Source organism: Gobius niger (genome assembly GCF_951799975.1).
Source record: "Gobius niger genome assembly, chromosome: 8".
Classification (NCBI taxonomy): domain Eukaryota; kingdom Metazoa; phylum Chordata; class Actinopteri; order Gobiiformes; family Gobiidae; genus Gobius; species Gobius niger.
The window spans coordinates 12,104,188-12,128,913 of NC_136859.1; the positions used below are offsets into that span (position 1 = coordinate 12,104,188).

The 24,726-nt window shown below is 40.0% G+C and overlaps 4 protein-coding genes and 1 long non-coding RNA gene across 6 annotated transcripts; 4 read left to right on the top strand and 1 right to left on the bottom strand.

Moving 5' to 3' along the window:
• The first annotated feature begins 536 nt into the window (after positions 1–536).
• On the top strand, positions 537–2,355 carry rps9 (ribosomal protein S9). 2 transcript variants are annotated; one of them, XM_079561825.1, is made up of 5 exons: positions 537–628; positions 1,033–1,144; positions 1,220–1,342; positions 1,505–1,691; positions 1,761–1,906. In XM_079561825.1, exons 2-5 carry the CDS (start codon positions 1,048–1,050, stop codon positions 1,798–1,800), a joined length of 447 nt encoding a protein of 148 aa, XP_079417951.1. In that variant the 5' UTR covers positions 537–628; positions 1,033–1,047; the 3' UTR covers positions 1,801–1,906. The 2 variants fall into 2 exon arrangements, with proteins under 2 accessions (XP_079417951.1, XP_079417950.1); XM_079561824.1 differs by lacking the exon at positions 1,761–1,906 and adding an exon at positions 2,121–2,355 and having other exon boundaries at positions 544–628.
• A 427-nt stretch (positions 2,356–2,782) lies between these two features.
• mboat7 (membrane bound O-acyltransferase domain containing 7) lies at positions 2,783–10,436 on the top strand. Its single transcript, XM_079560815.1, has 9 exons — positions 2,783–2,898; positions 3,439–3,516; positions 4,980–5,109; positions 5,830–5,956; positions 6,040–6,196; positions 6,708–6,903; positions 7,173–7,325; positions 8,032–8,208; positions 8,386–10,436. The coding sequence occupies exons 2-9, from the start codon at positions 3,441–3,443 to the stop codon at positions 8,777–8,779; spliced, it is 1,410 nt and encodes a 469-aa protein (XP_079416941.1). The 5' UTR covers positions 2,783–2,898; positions 3,439–3,440; the 3' UTR covers positions 8,780–10,436.
• Positions 10,437–10,449: 13 nt separating this feature from the next.
• tmc4 (transmembrane channel-like 4) lies at positions 10,450–19,344 on the top strand. The gene is made up of 16 exons (XM_079560817.1): positions 10,450–10,800; positions 12,523–12,709; positions 12,927–13,075; positions 13,144–13,293; positions 14,324–14,409; positions 14,499–14,638; positions 15,561–15,708; positions 15,946–16,104; positions 16,275–16,432; positions 16,613–16,739; positions 17,382–17,479; positions 17,597–17,780; positions 18,065–18,195; positions 18,471–18,626; positions 19,014–19,092; positions 19,209–19,344. Exons 1-16 carry the CDS (start codon positions 10,656–10,658, stop codon positions 19,263–19,265), a joined length of 2,154 nt encoding a protein of 717 aa, XP_079416943.1. The 5' UTR covers positions 10,450–10,655; the 3' UTR covers positions 19,266–19,344.
• On the bottom strand, positions 12,892–19,985 carry LOC306966162. The gene is made up of 3 exons (XR_013793090.1): positions 19,853–19,985; positions 18,537–18,623; positions 12,892–12,971 (listed from the first exon to the last, which is right to left on the bottom strand). It is a non-coding gene; the product is annotated as an uncharacterized lncRNA (long non-coding RNA).
• Positions 19,622–23,865, top strand: leng1 (leukocyte receptor cluster (LRC) member 1). Its single transcript, XM_079560816.1, has 4 exons — positions 19,622–20,111; positions 21,289–21,474; positions 21,630–21,922; positions 23,568–23,865. Exons 1-4 carry the CDS (start codon positions 19,980–19,982, stop codon positions 23,791–23,793), a joined length of 837 nt encoding a protein of 278 aa, XP_079416942.1. The 5' UTR covers positions 19,622–19,979; the 3' UTR covers positions 23,794–23,865.
• Positions 23,866–24,726: the final 861 nt, after the last annotated feature.

The following is a 24,726-nucleotide window of genomic DNA, read 5'->3' on the forward strand; positions in this document are numbered from 1 at the left end:
GCTACGGAAAACGTCCTAAACCTCCACAACAAACGTAGTCCTGGCTGGAAAACACAAGGTTTTGGCACAGTGAAATAGGAAGCAGTGAGCTCCAGAGTACGCACCGGTGTGAGGCCTGACAGACAGAGACACATGCACAGGGTCCCGTTTCAGAGTTTTATAAATAGTCACTCATGTCCTTCTCCTTCTAAGTTTATTACCGTAACAACATATCTTTTAACTAGCTCGATGTCCTTGAAGGTTTTTGGTCCTCGGTGTACTTTCAGTTTTACCTTTTCTTTATAATCCTAAACTGTTTCAAGTTGAATATGCCACTGACAGCATTTGTAACGCAAGGTCTTTATGAGCACATGTAACATTGCCTACTTTTTTTTACTTATTTCATCATAACTATAATTCAAACGCCATTTATGATTACAGACAACGCAGTTTGTTTTGGCCTTACAAACTACAAACTAACACGTATCTGCTACTTTACCGTACATAACCAACAGAGGGCGTTGTTAAGAGATATCACTTCCGCTTGAATGAAGAGGTGCCTTCTGGGTAATGTAGTCGGAGTATACGCTTTATAAAGAAGCGAGGCCGAGTTCACTTCCTCTTTACTGCGTGCGCCTGAACTGAACAGGTACGAACGATTGTCTCGAAGGGCTTCAGTGTTAAACTAGGGTTAATGAAGACTTATAAATCTGCTATACCGGAGGCATGTGGTATTATAGTCTTAAAAAGGCACCCCAAACTCTCAATGCGACGATATGTTGTGTTCGTTATTGTTACAGTTCACATGCTAACGTGGCTAAGCTAATGCACCGGTCAACGTGGTTCTGACACTGCGGCCTCGTGGTGCTTTGCGGGGATTTCAATCGCCTGCATTATCCGTTTACATTATAGTACGATTAATCATTTCATTATAGTGACACGCTTTACTATCGAGTATTGTGTTGGCGTGTTACTCTTGGGCGTGCACATGTGTGGTTATGTGAACGCAACTTTGTCATAACATCACTCACCCGAATATTTGCTGTGTTTCAGGCACTTTAAGTCACCATGCCCGTCGCCAGGAGTTGGGTGTGTCGCAAGACTTACGTTACCCCCCGACGTCCTTTTGAGAAGTCCCGTCTCGACCAGGAGCTTAAGCTCATTGGTAAATTTACAGCTTGAACGTAATTAAACGTAATTGCATTTTTGCCGTAATTAACCTGTAGTTTGTTTAAAATAGGCGAGTATGGACTGAGGAACAAGCGTGAGGTGTGGAGGGTTAAGTTCACCCTGGCCAAGATCCGCAAAGCTGCTAGAGAGCTGCTCACTCTGGACGAGAAGGAGCCCAAGCGTCTGTTTGAAGGTAAATTCTTTTACTCTGGATGTATCATTGTTTTGGCCTGTGATTAAACTATCTACCTTCAGAGTCAGCTATGATGCAGATCGATGTCCTTATAAATGAGGCCAAAAAGTTCATGTCAATTATGTAATAAAACGAACGGTGAATAATTTCCTCCATTTGCAGGAAATGCCTTGCTCAGACGATTGGTGAGGATTGGTGTGCTTGATGAGGGCAAGATGAAACTGGATTACATCCTGGGTCTGAAAGTGGAAGATTTCTTGGAGAGAAGGCTGCAAACTCAGGTCTTCAAGCTTGGTCTTGCCAAAAGTATCCATCATGCCCGTGTCCTGATTCGGCAGAGGCACATTCGGTAAGTTTGTCTATTGCGGCAGGAAGTGCTCAACAGTATTGATGATAAATCATCTTCCTCTTTTATCAGAGGACCACCAACTTTAACATCCCCTGATGGGGTCAGTTAAACTTTCCTCAAGGTCAATTCGGTATCAAAACCGTATACCTTGTTAGACATTGCCCAGAGCCAATCTTTCCCAGAGGGCCTGCACTGACTGTTCTGTGGTGGAGGTAAGGTTTGGGGGATTGCACCTCTGGCAATAGTAAGGGATATGAGAGTCTACCCTCAGGCTGATGATTACATTTTTCAAAACTCAGATTTTCTGTGGTGTCAAGAATTCCTCGTCAATGAAGCCTGCAGTGATATCTGTGCACATGTGTACAGAACCCCATTGTAGGTTGGACCAGCTGTCTGTCATACTTGACTAAAATGACACTTTTTACGCAGCGTTCGCAAACAAGTGGTGAACATTCCCTCCTTCGTGGTTCGCCTGGACAGTCAGAAGCACATCGACTTCTCCCTGAGGTCCCCGTACGGCGGTGGACGTCCAGGACGCGTCAAGAGAAAGAATGCCAAGAAGGGCCAGGGTGGAGCTGGAGGAGCTGATGATGAGGAGGAAGATTAAACAGGATCTTAATGTTCTAATGCTGCTGGAACATTTTCAATAAAAATTTGAAACGACCATTATGTGTGTTCATTTACATTAGCACTTCAGGCTTAATTCTAAATTAAAGGATCATCCTGCATGAACATTTGCAGAGGAAAATATAAAGCCTTTTTGAATATCAGTCTTAGAGTGGCTCCAAAATGTGCCGTTAAGCTAGTGAAAGATCTGAAGTGGATATAGATGGGCCATTATGCTACCACAACACTAGTGCACTTTTACACTGAGTCATCTCTGAAAGTCAAACGTGTTGGCTCGTGAACTACAGAACAGAAGATGACTCGAGAACCTTAATAGATTGAGAACTGTACTATGAGCCTTCAATCATTGGAGGTTGTAGGCTGACACCAACATGGCTGTACAATACATGGTAATATAAGGCGTAATGGTACATCCCTGGGCTTGGCACACCCCCAGACCCACGATGAATGGGCTGGCCCCATTTGCGTCACCAGAAGTAAGCAGGAGCTATGGACGAGTAGGTGTGCGGATCGGGGATCGCTTCATTCCCTGAAGTTTTAGCTCACAGGGGAGAAATTATAATTTACAGATCAAAGGTAGGTCATATAGACTTCACATGAACGTAGCCGTTGACGTTTGTTGTCCTTTGCCATTAGCTCGTCTCACATGGCATCTAAGCTAGCAATAATACTTGATCATTTGTGTGTTTGTGGTCACAATCGTTTCCATGGGATTATAATAGTAACGACATATAAATAGCCTATTATAAGCAGCATATTATACAAAGGTTTTACCAGCGCATGTTGTATGCTAACTACATGTTGAATGAGAAGTGTTGCGTGTGTGGACAAGTACAATAATGCAAGGAGCCCCAGAAAGAAGCAAAAATAACATGTTTAAGCTTTATATGTAATCCATGTCATTTTGAGTTAGTTCTTGCAATGAATGTAGTTTTGAAGAGCTGCTGTTCCCCTTTTCACAGGAACTGGTTCGTCTCAGGAAACTACTCAATCATGTTGTTGTGAAAATAAACATTGTGCCACTTAAACTCTGAACACTTTGCCACAATGTTAAGAGTCTTCCCATTGTGGCACGAAATGTATTCACAAATATAAAGTGTGCATTTGTTTGACAGCAGAGAGATGTCACCCGAGGAGCTGGTTTACCTGGGAGTGCTCGCCGCCTCCATTCCTGTTGGATTTCTGTTCAGATTTCTGAGTGAGTACAAGGCAAAATCATTCAGGATATTATCATAACCCATAGTAAATTTGAAGGAAATAGTCTACAGCCTTCATTTGGTAGATAGAAACAAAGCAGGGTATGAAAAAGTGTTGCGTGTGTGTGTGTGTGTGTGTGTCAGTGTATTTGCATGATCATGTGTATTCTTAGAAATAATTTTGCATTTTAACAGAACTGGATGTCTTACCTGGAAGTTCATCTCCAAAACTTTAACAGCATTAATTTACCTGCTATGGCTGCATGTCACAAAATGGAAAACTTACTAAACCCTTCGATAAACTTAAAACAAAATAAAGAAAATCACTAAAGTGTCAGGGCACTTAAAAGAAACATTCAAAATCAGGACCAAAACCACACTAAAGTTGAACTAAATAAGGGAAAATTAGGACTATGGCGCAGATGCTAGAGCGGGTCGTCTCATGATCGGAAGGTCGGGGGTTTGAATCCCGGCTCCTGCAGGTGCAGACTGTCATTGTGTCCTTGGGTAAGACACTTCACCCAATGCCTATGTGTGAGTGGTTGGTGGTTGTCGGAGGGACCGTTGGTGCAGATGTGAGAAGCCTCGCTTCTGTCAGTCTGCCCCAGGGGAAACTATGGCTACAAATGTAGCTTTCCACCATCAGCATGGGGTAAATGAACCCTGTCCCTTTCATGTGTGAAACACTTTGGGTGTGACTTGTGTCATATGAAAAGCGCAATAAGCAAATAAGATTCCCTTTCCCTATATTTGAAGTTTTTATGTTGCCCTACATTATTTTTTTATTCTGTGTAAGTATAAAACGGAAGACCTCATTATTTCTCGTGACCATGATAATTTGCCGATATAATATGCAACAGAAACATCATCGTACTTGTTTTACCAATGGTGCCAGAAAATGTGGAGACCAGAGAGCACCGTGCATCTGCTTTAACAGTTGTTCTGCAGCGCTTTTTGTCAGGATTAGTGATGCTAATCCGATGACAGCAGAGCAATTCTACTGGCAAACTCTAATGCTCTACTAGAACACACTGGCACATCTGTTGCACACACATGCAAAGGCTGGAGAGACTGAACAATATGTAAATCTTTGCAACAATTTATAGATTAGCTGTTGGATATAATGACATCATTTGCATAATCATTAAGTTCCTTAAACAGGCAGATGCGGAAATGTTCTACAGTTTTTGTTGCAAATTCAACCTGTGCATTTACAAATAGGCCCATATTCACAAAAGTACAGTAGAGGGCAGTAGATAGGTGTCATGTCCATCTGTTATGAGTGTTGAATTGGTGTAAAAGCCACATCATCCACATAATCTGAAAGCTAATCACTGTGCATCAATTCACTTCAAATCTATTGCATAGTGTCTGAAAATAGATATACAAAATGTGTTAATTATTAAGGCCATCGACTACAATACATATACATTCATGTTCATCAATATTTTTTGTCCTTGTGCAGGTCCTCCCGTGAAGCAGGGAGCAGCGCTTCTCCTTGGCCTCTCTATTACTATTGCCACTTGTCAAATACACACACTTCACTCTTTGGTGACTGTGATTGGAACATGGATAATTATAAGGAGCAGCTGGAGGTAAGAATTACAGTTGTTCACCTCTTCCCCTGCCTGAACCGAGCGCATCTTCTCCAGTTTGGCTTTACCCAAATGTAAAAGCTTTTCGACTGGAGAGCAACAGTGTAACGCCTCATTTCAAAGCTAAGACCTACAAAAGTTACAGTAATTTTGTTATCATATTGTCACATTCTTGACGTGTTTTCGTGTCTTTTTTTGGTGTTTTTGATACTTTTTCATTGCTTTTTCTGTTGCTATTTTGTTGGGTTTCCAGCACGTTTTTTGTGTTACTTCTAGTCACTTTTTTGGCATGTTTTCGCTATGTTTTATCACTTTTTTGTTGTGTTTTCATGGCTTTTTTTCATCGCATTTATGTCGAGTTTTCACCGTGTTTTTGTCACCTTTTGGGGTTTTCATCCTCTTTTTCGTCTCTATGCTGATGCTCTTTCTTGAGGCTTTTAGATTTGGGCAAAACCAAGCTGGAGAAAATGTGCTCGGTTCAAGTTAAGCAGTCTAAACCCCAGGGGAGGTACAAAACTATGTCCCAGAGGAGGTGAAATGCAAACTTCAGACCCTTTTCTCCGCTCCATGGGTGTTTGGTGTTTACTCAATTGCCCACAACAACAGCCACAAGAAACGCATTCCCTCGGCACCATTAACCTGCTTGGGACTGTCTAAAAGAGCCACATGGGAGCTCTGGGGTCTTGTTTCTTCTCATTTAATCAAACCCTCTTCATCTAGACATGCTCCAGCACTGAGTTTGAGCTGGACCTTCCTCTACCTCCTCTTCTTTCGGCTGGTCACATGGTTCAACCTGCCACCACCAACGCCATATGCCAACGCTGTTCAACTGCTCCTCACTCTGAAGGTACTGGACACGGTTTCGTTAACTAACGGGCGATGACTTTTTTGTATCTATAGTACAGTGTTTCATACAAATGTCGTTTTTAGATGGTAAGTCTAGCCAATGAGGTTAGCAGTTTCCATATTGAGAAGAGAAAGGATGTCAGCACCTTTGCTAAGTCGTCTGTGGTTGGCGGATTGTCCCAGGAGCCATCTCTCTACGATATTGTGTCCTACAGCTACTGTTACGTGGGTATAATGACTGGTGAGCACGACAGCCAATTACTGCTTTTGTTTTATCCGCTGTTTTCACTGTCACTGTTCGCCTCACTGTAAATGTCATTGATTTCCATATTTGTTTTTGCATATTTTAACCCTTGTCTCTTTGTCTCACTCTCCGCTTCCTATCCAATATTGTGTGAGTTGTTTTCTTATCATTTTAAAGCACTATTATTATAAACATGTTTTTTTTTGTTTTACTATTTCTCAATCAAAAGGAGGAACCATTTCTCCTTTTGATTTCTTTTCCCATGTTCTCTCCGTCGTCAGACCTTGTAACCCACTGTTAAACTGCGTCTTGCATTGCATTGAAATCATGATTGTGCCTTTGAATGAAGTAGTGTTTAGAAGTAGTAGTAGAAGGCTTTGTTCTCCAGGAGCAGTAGTAGCTTTATTTGTTTTGGCCAAACTACATGGGTGTCGCTACAAACATGACGGATATTTCTGATGTAGCCAAAGCACGTTCCAATATCTTCTACCCTCTCCCTCCCCTATAGGTCCGTTCTTTCGATTCCAAACGTTCATTGACTGGTTGAAGCAGCCGAACCCACAAGCACTTCCTGGTTCGGAGCCGTGCCTGCAGAGGCTGAAACTGGTACCTGTCTTTGGTGCTCTGTTCCTGGCTGTCAACTCTGTATTTCCTCTGTCCTACGTTCGCACAGAAGAGTTTCTCGATCAAAACTTCTTCTTCAGGTACATTATACTAGATAAATGTGTTTATTTCCCTCCATTTTATTCCTTTACTGACCCCCTTCCTGGACCCACGTTTGAGAATGATGGCTTTAAAGAAACAGAGAAGAGAAAATGGTTTATTAATATTGACAGGCAGTCAGTTGACCTCTATCTTTGGGCTGGTAACGTCGCTAAAGATGCAGTAATCATCCAATGGGAAGCTCTTAACTATTTGCTTAGTTGAATCTGGCAAGTTAAATTACAACAAATTTTTGCTTTTGTCCTTTCAGGTTTTTCTACATGATTGTAGTCTTCTTTGTTTTTCGAATGCGGTTCTATGCTGCTTGGTGCGCGGCAGAGGCGAGCTGCATCAGCGCAGGTCTCGGTTGTTATCCTGAAAAAGCCATGTCCAAACCTGGAGGAGGCCCAACTGTCAGCTACAGGTGAGAATGAAGAAAATATATTATATATGTATGTATATATGTTCACCAAAAAAATCTAATAAAATGGCAATTTGATTGTTTACAATGATCAAATCACCAAAGCTGAATCAGTTTGGTACTAAGATGTCTTTTCTAGAGAAGTGTCCTGTCACCATGTGGTCCTGACTCCTATGTATAAAACCTGTTAAACCTGTCGAGATGCATGTTCTGAAATACATGTGTTAGCATTAGTTTACAGTTAGAAGGGAAAGTCTCAGTAGTGTGTTGGAAAAGCTAAATAGACATCAGGGGAAACAACTGCATTAGGTCACCAATGTTTTTACACTCATGTTTAATTTCTTGCACCACAAGAAAGCGAACAAAAGCTCCCGCACACAAGTGAGACGGTGTGTGGGAGCTTTTGTTTGTTTTTGCATAAATTGCCCTGCCTTCTACACACCTGTCGCCTCCCAGGTTTGCGGAGTCTTCCTTAGCAACGAATTTTGCACTACAAGAAACAAAAAAATAATAATAATAATAAAACATTGGTGACCTAATGCACTAATGCGAATTCTTATTTAGCACTGTCTCAATCCTCTCTCAAAAGTAAATTCTCCTGGATATGTGTATTATGTGCACTGTCTTCTGCATCTCGTAGACAGTGCAAATTTAGGTATTTTCCCACCCCACTGTATACATTTTGTGACTTATTATACTTGTTGTTTAGTCCTGATCCAAGCGCGGAGGAGAAGTATGACTACAGAACCATCCAGAACATCGACTGCTACAACACAGACTTCTGTGTCAAAGTTCGCCATGGGCTGCGCTACTGGAACATGTCCGTGCAGTGGTGGCTGCATCACTACATCTACCCCAACGCTCCTTTCAAGTCCTACACTCTCAGGCAAGTCATATCTTCATCGAGATTGAAAGAAAAAGTTCGAACCAAATGCTTTGTGCTGATTATTATCTCTTAATACATACGGTTCTTTAATATTTTACTTCTACTGCCTCCATGTTTTTTTTAACACTAAAGCTATTATAACCTATACTCAGCGTGCATTTCTCTCTTGGTTTCCAGGGCTGGTTGGACAATGTTTATCAGCGCCTACTGGCACGGGCTGCATGCCGGGTACTACCTCTCCTTCCTCACCATCCCACTGTGCATCGCTGCGGAGTCGGCCATGGAGGCGTCAGTGAGAGCCAGGCTCGGTCCACAGGGACAGAACGTGTTCGACTGGATTCATTGGTTCTTGAAAATGAGGGCCTATGACTACATGTGCATGGGCTTTGTGCTGCTAAAAGCTTCAGACACAATCAACTACTGGACATCCATATATTTCATCATGCATGTCATCGCCGTGTGTTGTATCGTAGTGGGCAGGATCTTGAAGGGCGCTAAAAAAGAGCCGAGGAGACATGAGGACAGAGAGGGTAAGACAGAAACAGAAGCAGGTGATAAGAAAACGGACTGAATGTAGATGTGTGCTTTTATTGAGAGAAATGTACATATTACTCTTCAAGCAACACAGGATTATAATGTCTTTATCATTATCATTATGAGACATTTAATAGAACTACACAAATTACTGTAAACACTGGCAACAAGGGCCAAAGACTTGGCCCAGTGAGTTTACAAACTCACAAAAGATGTATTGCTTCATGTTCCTGCCAATCTTTTTGGGTCCACATTTTCTAATCCCAAGCACTTTATTGACGATTGTTGACAACAGTGCGATGGTAAACACGCTAGGTATGATACTAGACATCTTTGTAAATATTTGGTTTGTATAATTTTGTTTAGCCGCGTTGCATGACAATTGTTGCTATGATTGGGTAAACTTGATCCAGGCTGAGCATCTCTTCTCAAACCATTGAGATGATAGTGTGCTATTGTGTTAGCACTGGCCAATGCTACTTCTATTGTTAATCTCTTAGATATTTCCTTTGCACGATCAAAATGGAAAGCTTGTCTGTCTGCACAGAAAACATGCAAGGCACAAACAACTTTTATATTGACTATTTGCGTATCAAGCAAAGTGACTGTGAGCTATTTAAGCAATGCACATTTGACAACATTTGATTTCTTACTGTGGTTTTAGTTCATCTAAAACCTGTGCCATTTCCATTCACTGCCAGAATGTTTTAACTGCCATCAAAAACCAATCAAGGCTGGGACCAAATGTTAAATACAATTTTAAATTGTTCAAAACAGCACAGATGGAGACGGGAAGAACACAGTACTATTACAAACACTGCCTGGCAAAACAAGTCTCCACTTTCACAAAGAAAATGTAGGTGAGAACTGCAGCATGTTCAGCAACTTCATGCCCCATGAAGGTCAGCTGGGCTGATTGTCAATATTTTAGCTATATTTCATTTATTGTACTTTCAACACTGTGAGGAACAGATGTTCTGAAACATAAAACAACATAATGAAACAATTTCTAGTATTTCTGTGACAAATGTTTACTCAATTCAAACCACTTGCCCCTGCAGGGGCACTGCATTCAGAAGCAGACATTTACTGTGGTCAATGATCATTCCTTTTTTGTTACAGAATTCAAAAATGTATAATTTTCCGACGTGATGTAATGCGTAAACGAGACTGTGTTTAGCTTTTATAATGTGTTTATGTTTGATCATTTTAAATATCATATTGATTGTACATGTAACACAGTCTGGACGTTGCATACAATATTTACCTTTTCATGTCTGTAATGCTTTAAATTAAACATTTTCACTTTATTTTTCTTGTCAATTTACCGGGTTACATCTGTGTTACGTCTCAGTGGTTCACTGGTCAATCCACAAAGGTTGGTAGTTAGATCCCTGCTCCTACCATTGTATAGTTTTGTTATACCTAGTGTCTTTCTAAAAGAACCTTAAAACTAATTTGTAAACAATAAGACAGATAATGAATGTCATAAAATAATGCATAGTTGAGTCTGTGGGCAAAGCACTTCTCACTCCTTGCTTATTTATTTATTAATGTGTGATTGGTGGTGAGAGAAAGTACTGTTGGTGCAGATTGACAGCAACACTTTCATCAGTCAGTGACCAGGCCAGCTGTAGCTTCAAAAGTATCATGTACACAAGTATTTCTGAGTAAATTAGAAAAGTGACTTTTTCAGTAATTGTAAAATATAAACCTTCCTTCTACAATATTAGTAACACCATTTTTCAAGGGTGTAACGATCAGCAATAATGTCTGGGACTTCTACATCGTATGTGCTTTTGTGACATTAATCCCTGTTTAGTTAGTGACCATCACCTTGGAAACAATGGGTTAAAACACACAAGGAAGTGGTTTTACGTATGCTGTAGTTACAAAGGAGCAAAGTCCATGAGATGAGAAATCACCAGCCATTTCCTGGATGGACAACTCTTCCTCATGTCCCTAAGGCTGTGGTTTATTTAGATTTTTGTACATCGTCACAGAGGGTTTTAGCAGCACAGATGCAAGACTCAAGTAAAAGGTTTACTCGCCCTGAAGGTATGTGTTTATTTCAAAGTTGTATCTACTTGGTTTATCTAACAACTTTTAAGTCCTGTGTATATAGAGGTAGAAATTACTTAAACTGACTCACAAACACTTAAATAAATGGCCCTTCTCATTTAACCTTTTTTTAAGTTAAGTTTTTAACTTAAAAATACACATTTTCGTCTACTGTCTGTTAGAGTAAATCTAGAAGTGACAAAAGCTTGTTTGTCTTGAAGATGAAGGAGGTTGATCTATTGTACAGTTCGTTTTATACATGTTTTGTTGTCTGTTTAAACCAGTGGTGCCGAACTTCCACGGCCATAATTTAATGACTTTAAAATATGACTTTATTCAAGACAGGACAAAACCATTCCCTCTTGTCGTTTTGAAGACAATGTAAATATTGTGGAATTATATTTTGCTTGTGTTTTATTGTCACTTGGTGTTGCTTAAATTAAGGGGGGGGGGGGGGGGAATTATAACTCCTACATTATAATTCTCTATTCACATTTAAAAAGCCTTTATTATGCTGGGCTGATGAGTGTTAAAATCTTTTAAACAAAATGCTGGTCTCTTCCACGAGTATCGGCTCCAAACAAGCCTTTGTCAAGAAGTGAGGACCAGCGACTTGTCTCCTCTTTTTATAGAGGAGTGATTGAGAACTGACTCTCCCTCCTAATTGGATGACCTCACTCAAGAAAGAAAAACAAACAAAACAGATTAATAATGATAAGAAAAAAGACAAAAATAATGATAATGACTGATAAATACTGCTACAGAAAAGGGCTAAAGTCAATTTCCTCATTTAATCCAGGGTGTGAGGTAGCCTTTAGATCAGGGGTAGGCAACGTCAGGCCCGGGGGCCAAGTACGGCCCTCCAGCACAGAACCTCTGGCCCCCAAGATGATTTTGAGGAATATTATTATGCAAATAAGAGGTCAAATATCTGTTAAGATACCCTAAAAATGTGAGAAATAGTGTCAGTATTTTAAAAATGTCCTGGCAGAACATCCCACTTGGTCATATTATAAATGTAAAAACAGGGATTCTAGACCCAAAAATCGGTTGCGGAACCATTTTCAGTAGGTTGTGAGTCTAAAGGGAATATTTTCCATCTGAAACTGCATGGGAACAGTAGCAGAGTTTGTTCAAATGTTTGTTATTGGGTTGTTTTGATCATAATTTCAGTCTTGTTCAACAAAAACTTATACAATATACAATATTTTATACGATATATGACAAATTACAGTTTTGTTTAGGGTCATCCTGGGGCAATGCTCGGCCACTTAAGAACCACTGATGTAAAACATTGGTATTTGCAGAAAAAAGTTCTTTACTTTCGGCTACAATGGTGAGGTTCGGCCCCTGGTGTTTTGGCAAAGATGAAAATCGGCCCTCCACGACGCAAACTTGCCTACCCCTGCTTTAGATTATAGATAAACCAAGTTTCCCTTTGAAGTAACAGTTTTAGTCGGTCTCCTCCTCTGTTGTGTTTCTGTATTTGCTTCAAACCCTCCACCTTGAGATCTTTTGGGTTACTGTTGACAGGTCTCATGTTTGGCTTTCCTGGTTTAAACCAATATTAAAACCAGCAGTTACTCAACACGACAGTCGGCCTAGTGCTTTTTACTAACTCCTTTTTTCCACTCTCCTCCACTCAGATGTTTGAATGACGACCTTTTACATGTTCTTTATTTACAAGTATTTAGTAATATTCGTCTGTTCTTCCTCCAGGCCTGGGTCATGGCTCTCGCAGTGCCCCCCAGTCCTTCAGGCTTCGTCGGGCTTCATCTCAATCCTCCAGTCGTAACTACCCTCAGTATGACCGGAGCTCAGACGGGACGGAGAGTGAGGAGGACAATGAACCGACCCGAGACCTCAGGACCATCCCGCTGCCAATGGCCCTCAAAAGAGCAGTGCGGTACTGAGACATTTAAGTAGAATCTATACATCAGATCCATGCTCCAGTAACTGTAGACTATTGTTGTGTCCTCCACCATAGAAAACAGTGTTCAGAAAGGAATAAGAACACATTATTATTGATATTGTTTTTTGTGTTATTATTATGTTTTGTTTGTGGTGTAGCTGTTTTTTCCCCCTAATCTTTAATTTACCTCCTTAATACGGTTGTTTTTCAGCCAGTCACAGCAGACGCAGACCCCTGTCGACACCAACGTGCGTTCCTGGAAGAAGAAAAACAACAAAATATTAGTGAAACTCAAAATCGGCCTCAAAGAAACGTTGCACTTTTTGACCCTATGGAGGAAATCACTGCAACAAATTGGAGGTACCGCACATCGCACAGTAGTCTTTGTATCGGGTAAACCTTCCTTTAAAAACGTATTATGATTTTAGGTAGTTTTGGAGGCGGGGTCCAGTCCTATTTTTTGTTCTTACGGTTCCTGGTGGTTCTGAACTTTTTCTCCTCCTTACTGATTGCCGGATTTGTCATCATCCCAAGTATTGTCTTCAGATCTGTGAAGGACACTCCTTTAAACAGTACAGGTAAAATCAATCATTTTATCTGATTGTTAGTTCAGCACAGTTTTCTTATTATTCAAATATTTATACTTTAGTCCTGCGTTCAAGACTGCATTGGATTGCTTGGCCCAAGTTTCACACTGCTTATACAAGATTTTGCCTGGATTTAAGTCAATTTTTTGGTCCTCTTTTAGACCTGGTTTAGTCTGGATATAGTCATCTATTCCTGGTGGTTTAGGGAGAAGTTTGAGAAACTGTTTCATAATGGAAGAACCTTTACAGTACACTGGTTACCTAGCAACAAGTCTTTCGGGGGTAAAAGCAAGGGTTAATGGCTATTTATTCTTATGTTCCAGCATAAGAATAAAATTAGATTATGTTTTTTTTAATGATTACATGAAATAAAATTTAAAAATAATTTAAAAATAAAAATAAAAATCAGGTTGAAGACGACTTGCAATCTTCCAGTTAGGTGCCAGTGTCAGAATATTTACCATAAAGATAAACAACCATAAATGATGAATGTTATATACAGTAAAACGTAATACATTAATATTTTCTTCTATGACAACATTGTAGTTAAACTAGGAGTGGAAAGAGTGCTGTCCCAGTAGGAACAGGCCGTCAAAAAGCCTGGACTACTACAGTATATGTGTGCACTGCAGTACATAAAGGCATATGATTATGGAGTGGGTTTCCACCCAAAATTACTTGCACCAAGATCCCAGAATTACATGCCTAAATACTCGGGTATCAATATAAAAGTCACTGATGGAAAAAACTGATAGCACTTTACTTAAAAGCTCAGTAATTCCAGGGTAATAGGATGGAAATAGCACAGTTTTGGTACTGGTATTGTCTCGGTAATAATATAGAAACAGGGCCACAAAATGATTTAGTTCTCGTTTTCCCTTGTTACAATGTTATTACTGTGCTGTAAAGTGTAACCAAAATAAGATTAGGAGAATGTGCCTAATTGTTTCTTTACATTACCAACACAACTACATGACCTTTGGTAAAAGCTTTAATGGCTTCTGCTCTTGGTCTGCTGTAGGTTCGGAGGAATGCAAGGTCTATGACCCTAATCCTCAAGGCTTGGTGGTTTTCTACAATTACTTCCTGGATTTTCTCTCAGGAACGGTATGATGACAGGATTGCTGTAATCCTATTGTAGATGTTGATACATGATACTCTAACATTCATTTTCTCTGTGTGTTCTATGTGTACAGGGCTTTATTGAGTACACCTATCTGTTCTATGGCTACTACAAAAACCCACTGGTGGAGAACATTGCCTACAACATCCCCCTGGCCTATCTGCTCACTGCTGCTTTCTATCTTTTGTTTTGTCTCTTTTGCATCATAGCACGGTTAGTTAAATTACACCAGTAGGAGCTGTAAAACAAAGACGGTTTAAACGGTTCGAATGCTGAATATCTTGTTTTGAGATCTCAACATGATATAATACTTTTATAGGCTATTTTCAGTGTTTCTCCATCTGTGACACAGAAACCATGAGAGACACCAGAGACCTTTGCAGTTCTTAATGCAGTATATTTTGATTTGGTCCAATCTTAATTTTAGTCCTGCTGTTCGGTTGGATTTTACCCATATGTATTTATAGCTTAATCAGCATTTAGTCCAGGTTTAGGTCTGGCTATTAGACCTGGTTTAGTCCGGACTTTGATGGTAGGCTACTAGAAAAGTGAAGGTGAGCTGACACCACATGTCTGTGTTAGTATTTAGTATTCTCTCAGTCTCAGGTCAGTATTGCTCAAAGGGTTGTCGGGACCCCCCATCACCATGAAATCACAAGCCGTGACCCAAAAGAGAATTCAATTTTTATTCATAATGTGAAATAGTGTATTTTATTCATACATTAGTGCTTAATAAGCCTAAAATGCTGAAATCATGTTAAAAAATTGAATGAGTTCACTCAGTAAAGGGGGTGGTCATCTAAGTATTTTGTAAGTTACGTTTCTTGTTTATTATCTTTACGCGTGCATATTAATGCTATCACTATAAAGTCTTAACAAAGCCTAATCCAAGATCTGGGCATGGACCCTAACATGGACCCTTGCTGCTTTTTCCCACTACTCCAGACAAAATGCCCTAGCAGCATAGCAATATGGGTCAATTTTTTATGGAAGCTACGATAGTGAACAATATGATGTCTGTCTACTAAATGAAATTGTTAGGTATTCTTGGGTATTCCTTTTTGTGCTGCAGCAGAATTGTTCGTTTAATCTTAATCATGTTGTATTATCTTTATTTACTTGACGTCTTGTGTAGAATGGGCACCACAGCTCGTGTTGCCGTGGCGACGGGGGTCAGCACTGAAGGCACCTACAGCAAGATTGTGTTCACTGGATGGGACTATGGGTCGAGTGGAGACCAAGCCACCAAACTGAAACAGCAGAACATCTACTACAGACTGCAGGTAGGTTTTTTTTTGTGTTCTTTCTAACATTAATATGAAAGTGTTAATAGTTTGACAAAGCACCGATGCATCCGTTAGCAGCTCTCTAACAGTACAAACCACAAAGGCACCATCTGCTTGGAAAGACATGGAAAGAAGACAATGATTGAACAATTACATCACAGCCGACACAGCCAGCTGCCTTTGCTTTTTCATTGTAGATCCACATGAAAAGTCAGTGCTTTTGTTTCCTCACAGGTGGATCTGGAGGAGGAGAGAATAAAGAAAAAAGCCGCCTCTCTCACTCAGGGCCAGAAAGCTTGTCTGTACTCCACGCGCATTGTTTTGTTTCTTTTGGCTGCGGGGTTCATTGCAGCCGCCGTTACTGGAATCGTCTTTGCAACAAACTTCAGTCAGGTAAGGTCACAAGTAAAAATCTAAATATCAGTGGTCAAAATGAGGAAATAAAAAGGCTGAATTCATTCATTAAACTTTGTGTCCTGTCCAGTTCAGACTAATGCAAACATGTTCTGATATGTATTTGATTTTTGTATTAGTTTACCTACTTCTCTGTTTCATTTATACAGATGAATTCGGACCAAGAAGGAATACTGGGATTATTTTATGAATACTTGCCGTCCATCGTGATCACAGCCGCAAACTTCATAGTGCCGATGCTTAACGACCAGATCGCCCCATTTGAACGATACTCTCCCAGCATCACGGTTATACTGGCATTGTTTAGGTTTGCAATTTTTCTCACGTTTTCTCAAAATAACACAAAAAAACAGCCCTGTAATCTGTTCGCACAAAAACACCATTGTTGCAAGTTATCGGAGAAGAATTAGCTCTAATATACTTTTTCATTTATCATTATTGTTATTTTTTGACCAACATAACGGCATTATTCATTTTCTCATTCCAGGGCCGTAGTTTTACGCTTGGTCAGTTTAATCAGTGTGCTCTTTTCTCTGTGGCGTCAAATTACATGTGACAATGACAAAGAGGCCGCAGATTGTGAGGTGTGCCTATACAACGTTAAGACTTATCAGGTACTGGTATAACTTACTGGCCACATACTGATAAAGAACAAGACGCCTCCTGGATATAGTTGGTAAGAGCCTCCCACTGTTCAGCAATAGTATGTAGCCTAACCAATGAACAAAGGTAGTTTTTAGTTTAGAACGTACAAATTTTATATTTAGGAAAATTGAAGGGAATACAAAAACATGAACCAAGCATTTTCTTAGTCCATTAATAGGTCCATAATACCACCTATTTATCGTTTATGTTCGTACAAAAGAAAAAAAGGAGAAAGGAAATGCAAAAACCCAAAGCTTAACTATTTAGTAATACACTGAATGACAAGAATATTTTTTTTGTCTTCAGTGGTAGATTTTCTTTATTGGATTTCAAATAAATGTGATGAGTGGAATTGATATCTTCCCACTTCCTTCCTTGAGCTTGATTAATTCAGGAAATGTCATCTTGAAATATGACATCAAGTATGAAACGATTAATTGATGGAATGAACTGGTAATTTATTATGTCAAAGCGGTCAGCTCATAATGCTGCTGATTATGCAGCAATTATCCAGTGGGAGGCTTTTAACTATTAGATACAGTAAATCCTGGAGGTGTCTTTCTTCTGCCAAGCACTGGATGATTTCTATTCGTGGTTCTGCCTTTCCTCAGTGCTGGGAGACTCGAGTGGGACAGGAGATGTACAAGCTGACTCTCTTTGATCTTCTCATTAACTTAGCTGTGCTCGTTTTAGTGGAGTCGCCACGCAGGTAAAACAAAACACTGACTGCACTTACATGAGAGCGTTCTTAAGAGCGAATTGTTGAAAAAAAAAAAGAAAAAAGGTTAAAAGGGACACAGATTCTAATATGGTTTTGCCGTCACAGGATTGTTGTGGATAATTGGCCCAATAAGTTGACTCGGTGGGTGGGTCGGCAGGAGTTTGTGGTTCCCTACAATGTGCTGGGCCTTGTTTATGGACAAACTGTGGCGTGGACGGGTGCCTTTTTTTGCCCGTTACTGCCACTGATCAACACCCTGAAGTTCATCCTCCTCTTCTACACCAAAAGGGTTTGTGTTTAACTTCTTCTTCCAAAAGTGATGCCACAGTATCACTCTGTTTTCTGTCACGATGGCTTCATTAAATTAAATAGCAATTTGAAGGATAAGCCCCTCTCAAATGGTTGTAGTGTTTAGAGAGATAAAATGTGGAGTCAAAGTGCTAATCATACCCCTAGAAACATGTTCAGAAAGGTATGTGATTCTTGTATCAGTTTAGCAGGTCAGTTCTCTCTCAGGCCATGTTTATATTGTGCACTGTGAATTAATTTGACCATACAATTTTTCTTTTACAGATTACTCTTTTCCAAAACTGTCGCCCTGCACTGAAGACTTTCCGGTCCACAACCTCCAGCTTCTTCTTCTCTGTGATTCTGCTGCTCGGTTTGGGCTTAGCTTCAATGGTGATGATTTATAGTGTAGGAGAGTGAGTAGCTATTTTGTAATATTGTAATACTTAAATAAAACAAAAAAAAGGGATTTATTAAAAAATGGTCATTAAGGCTGTTAAAATATCTACTTTTAATCTTCATATTCTGTGGTGTGTTTGGACAAATATTCTGTTGTGGTTAGAATAGTGCATTGATGACCCTTGATAATTGATGCAGAAATATTGCCTTCTGTCTCTTAGCTGAAAGAGAGACATGTGATTGACTGTAGAATCTGAAAATAGACATTAAGTTGTTGGTGTTTCTTGTGCAGGATTCATCCCTCTATGGCCTGTGGGCCTTTCAAAACGTTTGACACCATGTGGAGGGTGACTCCTACCTCCATCAGCAAACTCTCCCAAACCACACAAGAATTTCTCTTCTTCATTGGCTCCCAGGCATTCTCCATTCCACTGTTCGCCTTGTCCTGGTAAGTGGTGTAGAAGGATCTCTATGTTTACAACACAATGAGTGGGCGTTGTAACTGACTAAAACTATGACTAAATATTTAAGTGGATCAAGAACTATTTCTTGCACTTCATCAGAAATGTGCAACAAATTAGTACGGGTTTTTGTTTGGGTTCAGTGTTCCTCCAAAAGAGAATTGGCTGTGAAATAAAACACACGCCTCCTTATCGCCTCTTTTTCCAGCGTTTTTAAAATAGTTTTCTCGATATTTACCTCATAGGCTGCTTTATTTACTCTTTTACTGCTTACAACAAACAAGATTATAGGTGGAAAACTCCAAATGGCACATTTTCATGTGATTACAATTAACAGTAGTTTTATGCATAACTATGAAATGTTTTGTTTACAGTGTGATGCTGTGTTATATAATATCCTTAGCTGCGGTCTACAAGAAAAGTGTTACGTTGCTGAAAACCCAGCTCAAACTGGTAACTGTTTTTATGGACTGTCCAGAACATTTATCCAATGTCATGTCACATGACTATTGCGAATTCATGTTTTTTTCCCCCTCCAATGAACTGAACATTACTTTCTTGTTTTACAGGAGGGCCAAGACAAACAGTTCCTAGTCAAACAAATTGAGAGGTTGAGCAGAATGTGAATCTTTGCTTTAAGTTTAGAATACTGGCCTATTTCTTATTTTTTATTTTATTGTATGTAGCATAATAGCACTTTAACAGTAATATCATTTTTAAATAAATGTCTTGTTTTAATCTTGTGTAAATGCTTATTAAAATTATAAAATTATAAAAAATATATAATTATTTTCTAAATTATTAAAAAAGAATATATTTCAGTTGCTTTGTTTTTGTTGTTGTCGGCGTCGTCATTATAACCCAAATCTCCATAAAGTTTTTGAACACATAATCATGGAAGTGTAATGGAGGAATATCCCCCTCTAGTGTCTGCTTGGCGGTACTGCGTGAACAGTTTTTGTTTACTTCCGCCGGTCATCCTCTCCTCTTCCTGTTCGCTTTGGTGTGTATTGTTGGCAGAATATTACAAGTCTACACGACCATTTGGAGTTTGTGTTTCTAATGTATGAAAGTTTAATGAAATTTGAACACGGTACATTCGTTTTCTGGCTCGATGTTATATTTATAAAGTGAATAGTACGCATGCTAAGCTAGGTTAGCTCTCTGCATCTCGCCTCGGTTTTGTGTGATTATTACGTTTCAACGGACTTACCTGGACTTTGTAAGACATTTTACCCGTCTCCTGTAGCTGTTTACTGCGTCAACACTATTTGACGTAGCAGACTCGGGTCGGTACACTTTATGCTGCTGTCGAGACCACCTCTGAAGGAGCTGGGACCATGAACATCCTTCCCAAAAAGAGCTGGCATGTCCGCAACAAGGATAACGTCGCCCGTGTCCGGAAAGACGAGGCCCAGGCGGCAGAAGAGGAGCGCGAGGCCAAGCGCAGGGTTGAACGAGCTGAACAAGAGGTAAACCTCCCAAAGTAGAAGGAAAGCGGACACAGTTCAGGTGGCCCCTAAGATGCTCCATGATCAATTATTTTTAGGGTTTCTAGTAGGCTTTCACTGATAATACAGCCGTCTCCATGGTTATGCATGCATACATTCCATTCAGTAAACCTACAAGAAACCCTAAAAAAATGAAAATGGATCCTGAAGCATCATAGGGGTCACAGTTGCAGCTGGAACTGTCAGCTGCTAAATAACATAAAGGCCTGGCTATAAGAACATAATATCATCATTGGAAGAAGACCTTATGAACCTAATTGTACTATCATAGGCCACCGAGATGGAAAGTAAAGGCTAAGTTAACCACCCATACAGCCATTGGGTCACTGAAAGGTCAAATACGCACTAATATCTCCTTTTTTTTTTTACATTAAAAGTTGCATAATGTAGCTTTAAAGCCACACGGCGTAGAATTTTACCCAAAAAATGAAATTGAAATTTTATGACAGATATTTTCAGCATTGAAAAATACCTCAAACAAACATGTGATTTTACTGTGAGCGGCTGAGCTCTCCTAAGACATGACATAACTTCACTGGGAGTGGGTTCGTCTTCAGCTCGTTTCCTTGGAGATGTCGACTAAAGGCAGCAGAATTTGAGATTTAAAGATAAGATAAGATAAACCTTTAAACAGGTTAGGTTCCCATCCAAATCCATTCATTGATTTCTCACTGCTGTAATAGCATTTCCTGTGTCGAGCTACTCATTAGGAGCATGTTTTGTACTGATGGCAACAGTATATTCCAAAATGTTACGCAGTGTACCTTTAAGTTCAAGTTTTAAATGGGTGGGGTTGGTAAGAAAATGCTGCGCGGGAGGACAAACTATTTCCTTTGTTATTTCACCTTAAAAATGAACACATGTTAAATGGTAATGTCTGCTGAGATTGTGATTAGGTAGCACGATATTCTCAACAGTTCGGAGATTAACGCTCTAGTTTTTTTGTATTGGCAACTTTTCTGTACAATTCACAGGGCACAAATGAAAAAGTGTCAGCGCTGTTGAAACAGAAATAGGTGGTCACCCTAGTAAGAAAAATGTATCATTCATCAGACGACTGATAGAAACACAAATATTTATCTCTCTATAACTTTATATGGAACTTATAAGTGTGAATTTCATTTGTTTTTCATCACAGGCTCGCACAGAGTATCTGAGGAGGAAAGCCCGCAGTGCCCTTGAGGCGGCAGGAGTAAGCAGGAAAGAAGATGAACCGGAGAGTGGACCAGCTACAGCCTCTGAACATCTCAATCTGTTTCCTCTGGAGGAGTCCTCAGAGAAGAAAGGCAATGAGGAGTATCTCAAAGAGAAGAAGGAGGAGACGGTAATGACATTAATGGATTTTATACTAACTGCAATGTTTTACCATAACTTTGAATGTAAAACAGTTTCATGGACAAGGCTCCAGTTCTTGTCCCTTTGTAGCAAACTGTTGAAGAACTTGATCAGAACAAGACATTTTTGCTCTGAAATGTTTAGGAAAAGCAGGAGCGAGCCATCGGGTTACTGGTTTCATTAGGACCACAGCCCGGAGAGGTGATCACCCCGTGGTACATGAAAACCGGCTCGGAGAAAGCAGAGGAGATTAAAGAAAGTGACAAAAAGAAAACAATAACTGAGGAGGAGAAAGAGAAGAAGCAGCGTCGACTCAAGGACAGTCTGGACCCATTGCACGACATGAGGAAGGCTCTGGGTTTCAAGGACAGGGGCGAACACAAGAGCAAGAAGAAGGACAGGAGAGATCGAGGGGAGAAGAGGAGCCATGGAGAGAGGTACCAGCCAAAACCAAAAAATGTTGCTCTTTGATTGATTAAAAGAAAAACATTTTTCTTAATAATTATATACTTTCATTTATTGATTCATTGTATCAAAAAAGAAACACAAATGGGAAGGAAAAAAAAGACAACCCCACCCTCTCTCCACACCAGAAACAGAAACAACAAGAACAACAGATATATTAAAGGGGGGATATTATGCAAAATCGACTTTTTCAAGCTTTACATCATTTTATTATGTCATTCCCTCATTAAAAACATGCGTGTGTTGCCTTGGCACATTCCCGTATTTTTGAGTAATCTGTAAAAACTCTGATGGCAGCCATTTTAGGGATAGGTTTGCCTGAGTCCTCCTAGGAACGCCCCCACCTCCTGGAGACGCCTCTGAGCTTTTTTCACCAGCCGAGTAACCAACCACTGCTCCTCAGCAGAACCCTCTCCCCACTGCATGGACTGCGTGGAGGGGCGTGTCGGAAAGGGTTAGAGGTTCTTAAAGAGACAGAGGCCTATTTCAAGACATTCGCTACAGCCATTTTGAGACAGCAATTTTATACAAGGCAGTTATTCTAATTTACTGCATTTACAGACCAACAGAATAATAATAATAATAATAATAATAATAATAATACATTTTATTTAAAAGCACCTTTCAGAACACCCAAGGACACTGTACAATGGACACAATAAAAACATTAAAAACAAGAGCAACAGAATGAAACAGTATACAGACGATTTAGAAGGTGAGCGCGTAGCTAGGTGGTGTAGGACTGAACAGGTGAGTTTTGAGTTTGGATTTGAAGAGTGGCAGGGAGTCTATGGTACAGAGGTCGAAGGGGAGAGAGTTCCAGAGCTGAGGAGCAGAGCGGCTGAATGCTCTGTGCCCCATGGTGACGAGTTTGGCTGGTGGGACAGAGAGTTTGAGAGTGGAGGAGGAGCGGAGAGTGCGGGCAGGAGATGCGATGTGGAGGAGGTCAGATATGTCGGGAGGGGCCTGGTTATGAAGTGCTTTGAATGTGATGAGGAGTATTTTGAAGTTGATTCTTTGTTTTATGGAAGCCAGTGGAGTTGTTGTAGGACAGGGGTGATGTGATGAGAGGTAGGGGTCCGTGTGATGATTGGAGCTGCAGAGTTTTGGAGTTTTGAAGGTTTCGTCGTCATTGTAGTGTGCTATTGACTGGTGCTATGTGATTGAAAAAAGCATAATACCCCCTCTTTAAAATAAATGTCCGAGTTCAAGTCCAGTCCATTAAAAACATTTCAAAAAGGAGTGCTTGTCCGCTTAAAGTCGCCGTCCTCTGATCGAATGTACCATTTTCTTATGTAAAACAAAAGTTAATGTGTCCGCTGTTTTTGGCTGGGCAGAAAATATGGAGGTTTTATATTTATTGTGATTAATATTGTATTCCTACATAATTTCAATCCATGGCTCATTCAAAGTATTTATTTGAATTGTCACAACTATGGCCTCCTCAAACTTATAATAATTATAGATAATAATAGTAGTAGCACAGTAACAATCTACTCTTTAAGTTTTTATCAAGAGTAGATTGTAGATTGTTTTGTCTTTCTGTTGAACTTTTCAAATAATAGATTTATTACTTGCAAAAACGTGTAATCATGTGTATTTTTCCTCTGTCTACAGCTCAATAGAGAGACTGCGTGCCGAGCGTTTGCAGAGGGAAGCCGAGGAGCGGAGGAAAGCTCAGGCGCTGATCGACCAGAAAAAAGGAAAAGGAAAAGATAGTGATGCCGCAAGACACACAAACGACAGAGACAGGCCTTACAACAACGCCTACTTCCCCGAACTCGCCAGAAAACGACAGCGCAGAGACCGGGACAGCTGGAGGGACGAGATATTAAAATCCTGAAGTGTTTGCATCCTGGTAGTTGTGTTATTTAATGAAAACATGAACCAATGGCGTCCAAACAATAGGTTGTGTTTATGACTTTCTAGAATTTGGTGTCAGTTTCATTGGAAAGTGGTCATTTAACTCCATGGGTAAATACATTTTTTGATAGCCAAACAGAAAATGTAAGTAAATAAAGCCACAATACTATTAACACATTGTTGAATAATCACAGGCAGTGAAGAATGTCATTATGTGAACGTAATCTATTGTTAGACTCTCGGTGAGAAGTTTGCACGCCTTGTTAAACCGTTTGTATCGCTGAAAGTGTGATGCCTTGTTTCTTGTTCTAGCGCAGGCAGGAAGTAGACTGTAATGTGGCGCACAGACCAGGGACGGTTTATTTTAGTCTACCTGTGCTCCAAGGAGAGGTGAAAGGCCAGATGCACGGATTTGAACGCTTCAGAGCAGGTACTTCAGAACACAAGACCCTCTGGTCAAATGTACGTGGAGATTGTGTGATACCCATATTCATTGTTCTCAGAAACTAGAATCCTATTGTTTTGAAGGAGTTAAATTCAAGGTGACATAAATGTTTTTTTTCACGAACTGGTCATAGGGTTGACTCGTTACTTCACCATGATTATAAAAGTTATTACACAATGCTGCACTTACTAGGGCTGTGCAATTTATTAATCTTTAATTTAATTGCAATCATATTCAATCTCTATTATCGACCTTAATTGTCAGGTTGATTTCTATAACAGTTCTGACCTGTCAGGTACTGGCTCAGAACTGTTACAGAAATTCCTGGTTTGGAGTTAACAGGAGTAGCATGAAAATTTGAGGGGGTTATATGATGCTGGAGTAGAATTACATAATAGGTTTGAGTTTATTTTTAGAGGTTTGTCTCTTCTATGCTCATAAACCATCTTAGTTAAAGCTATGTTGATT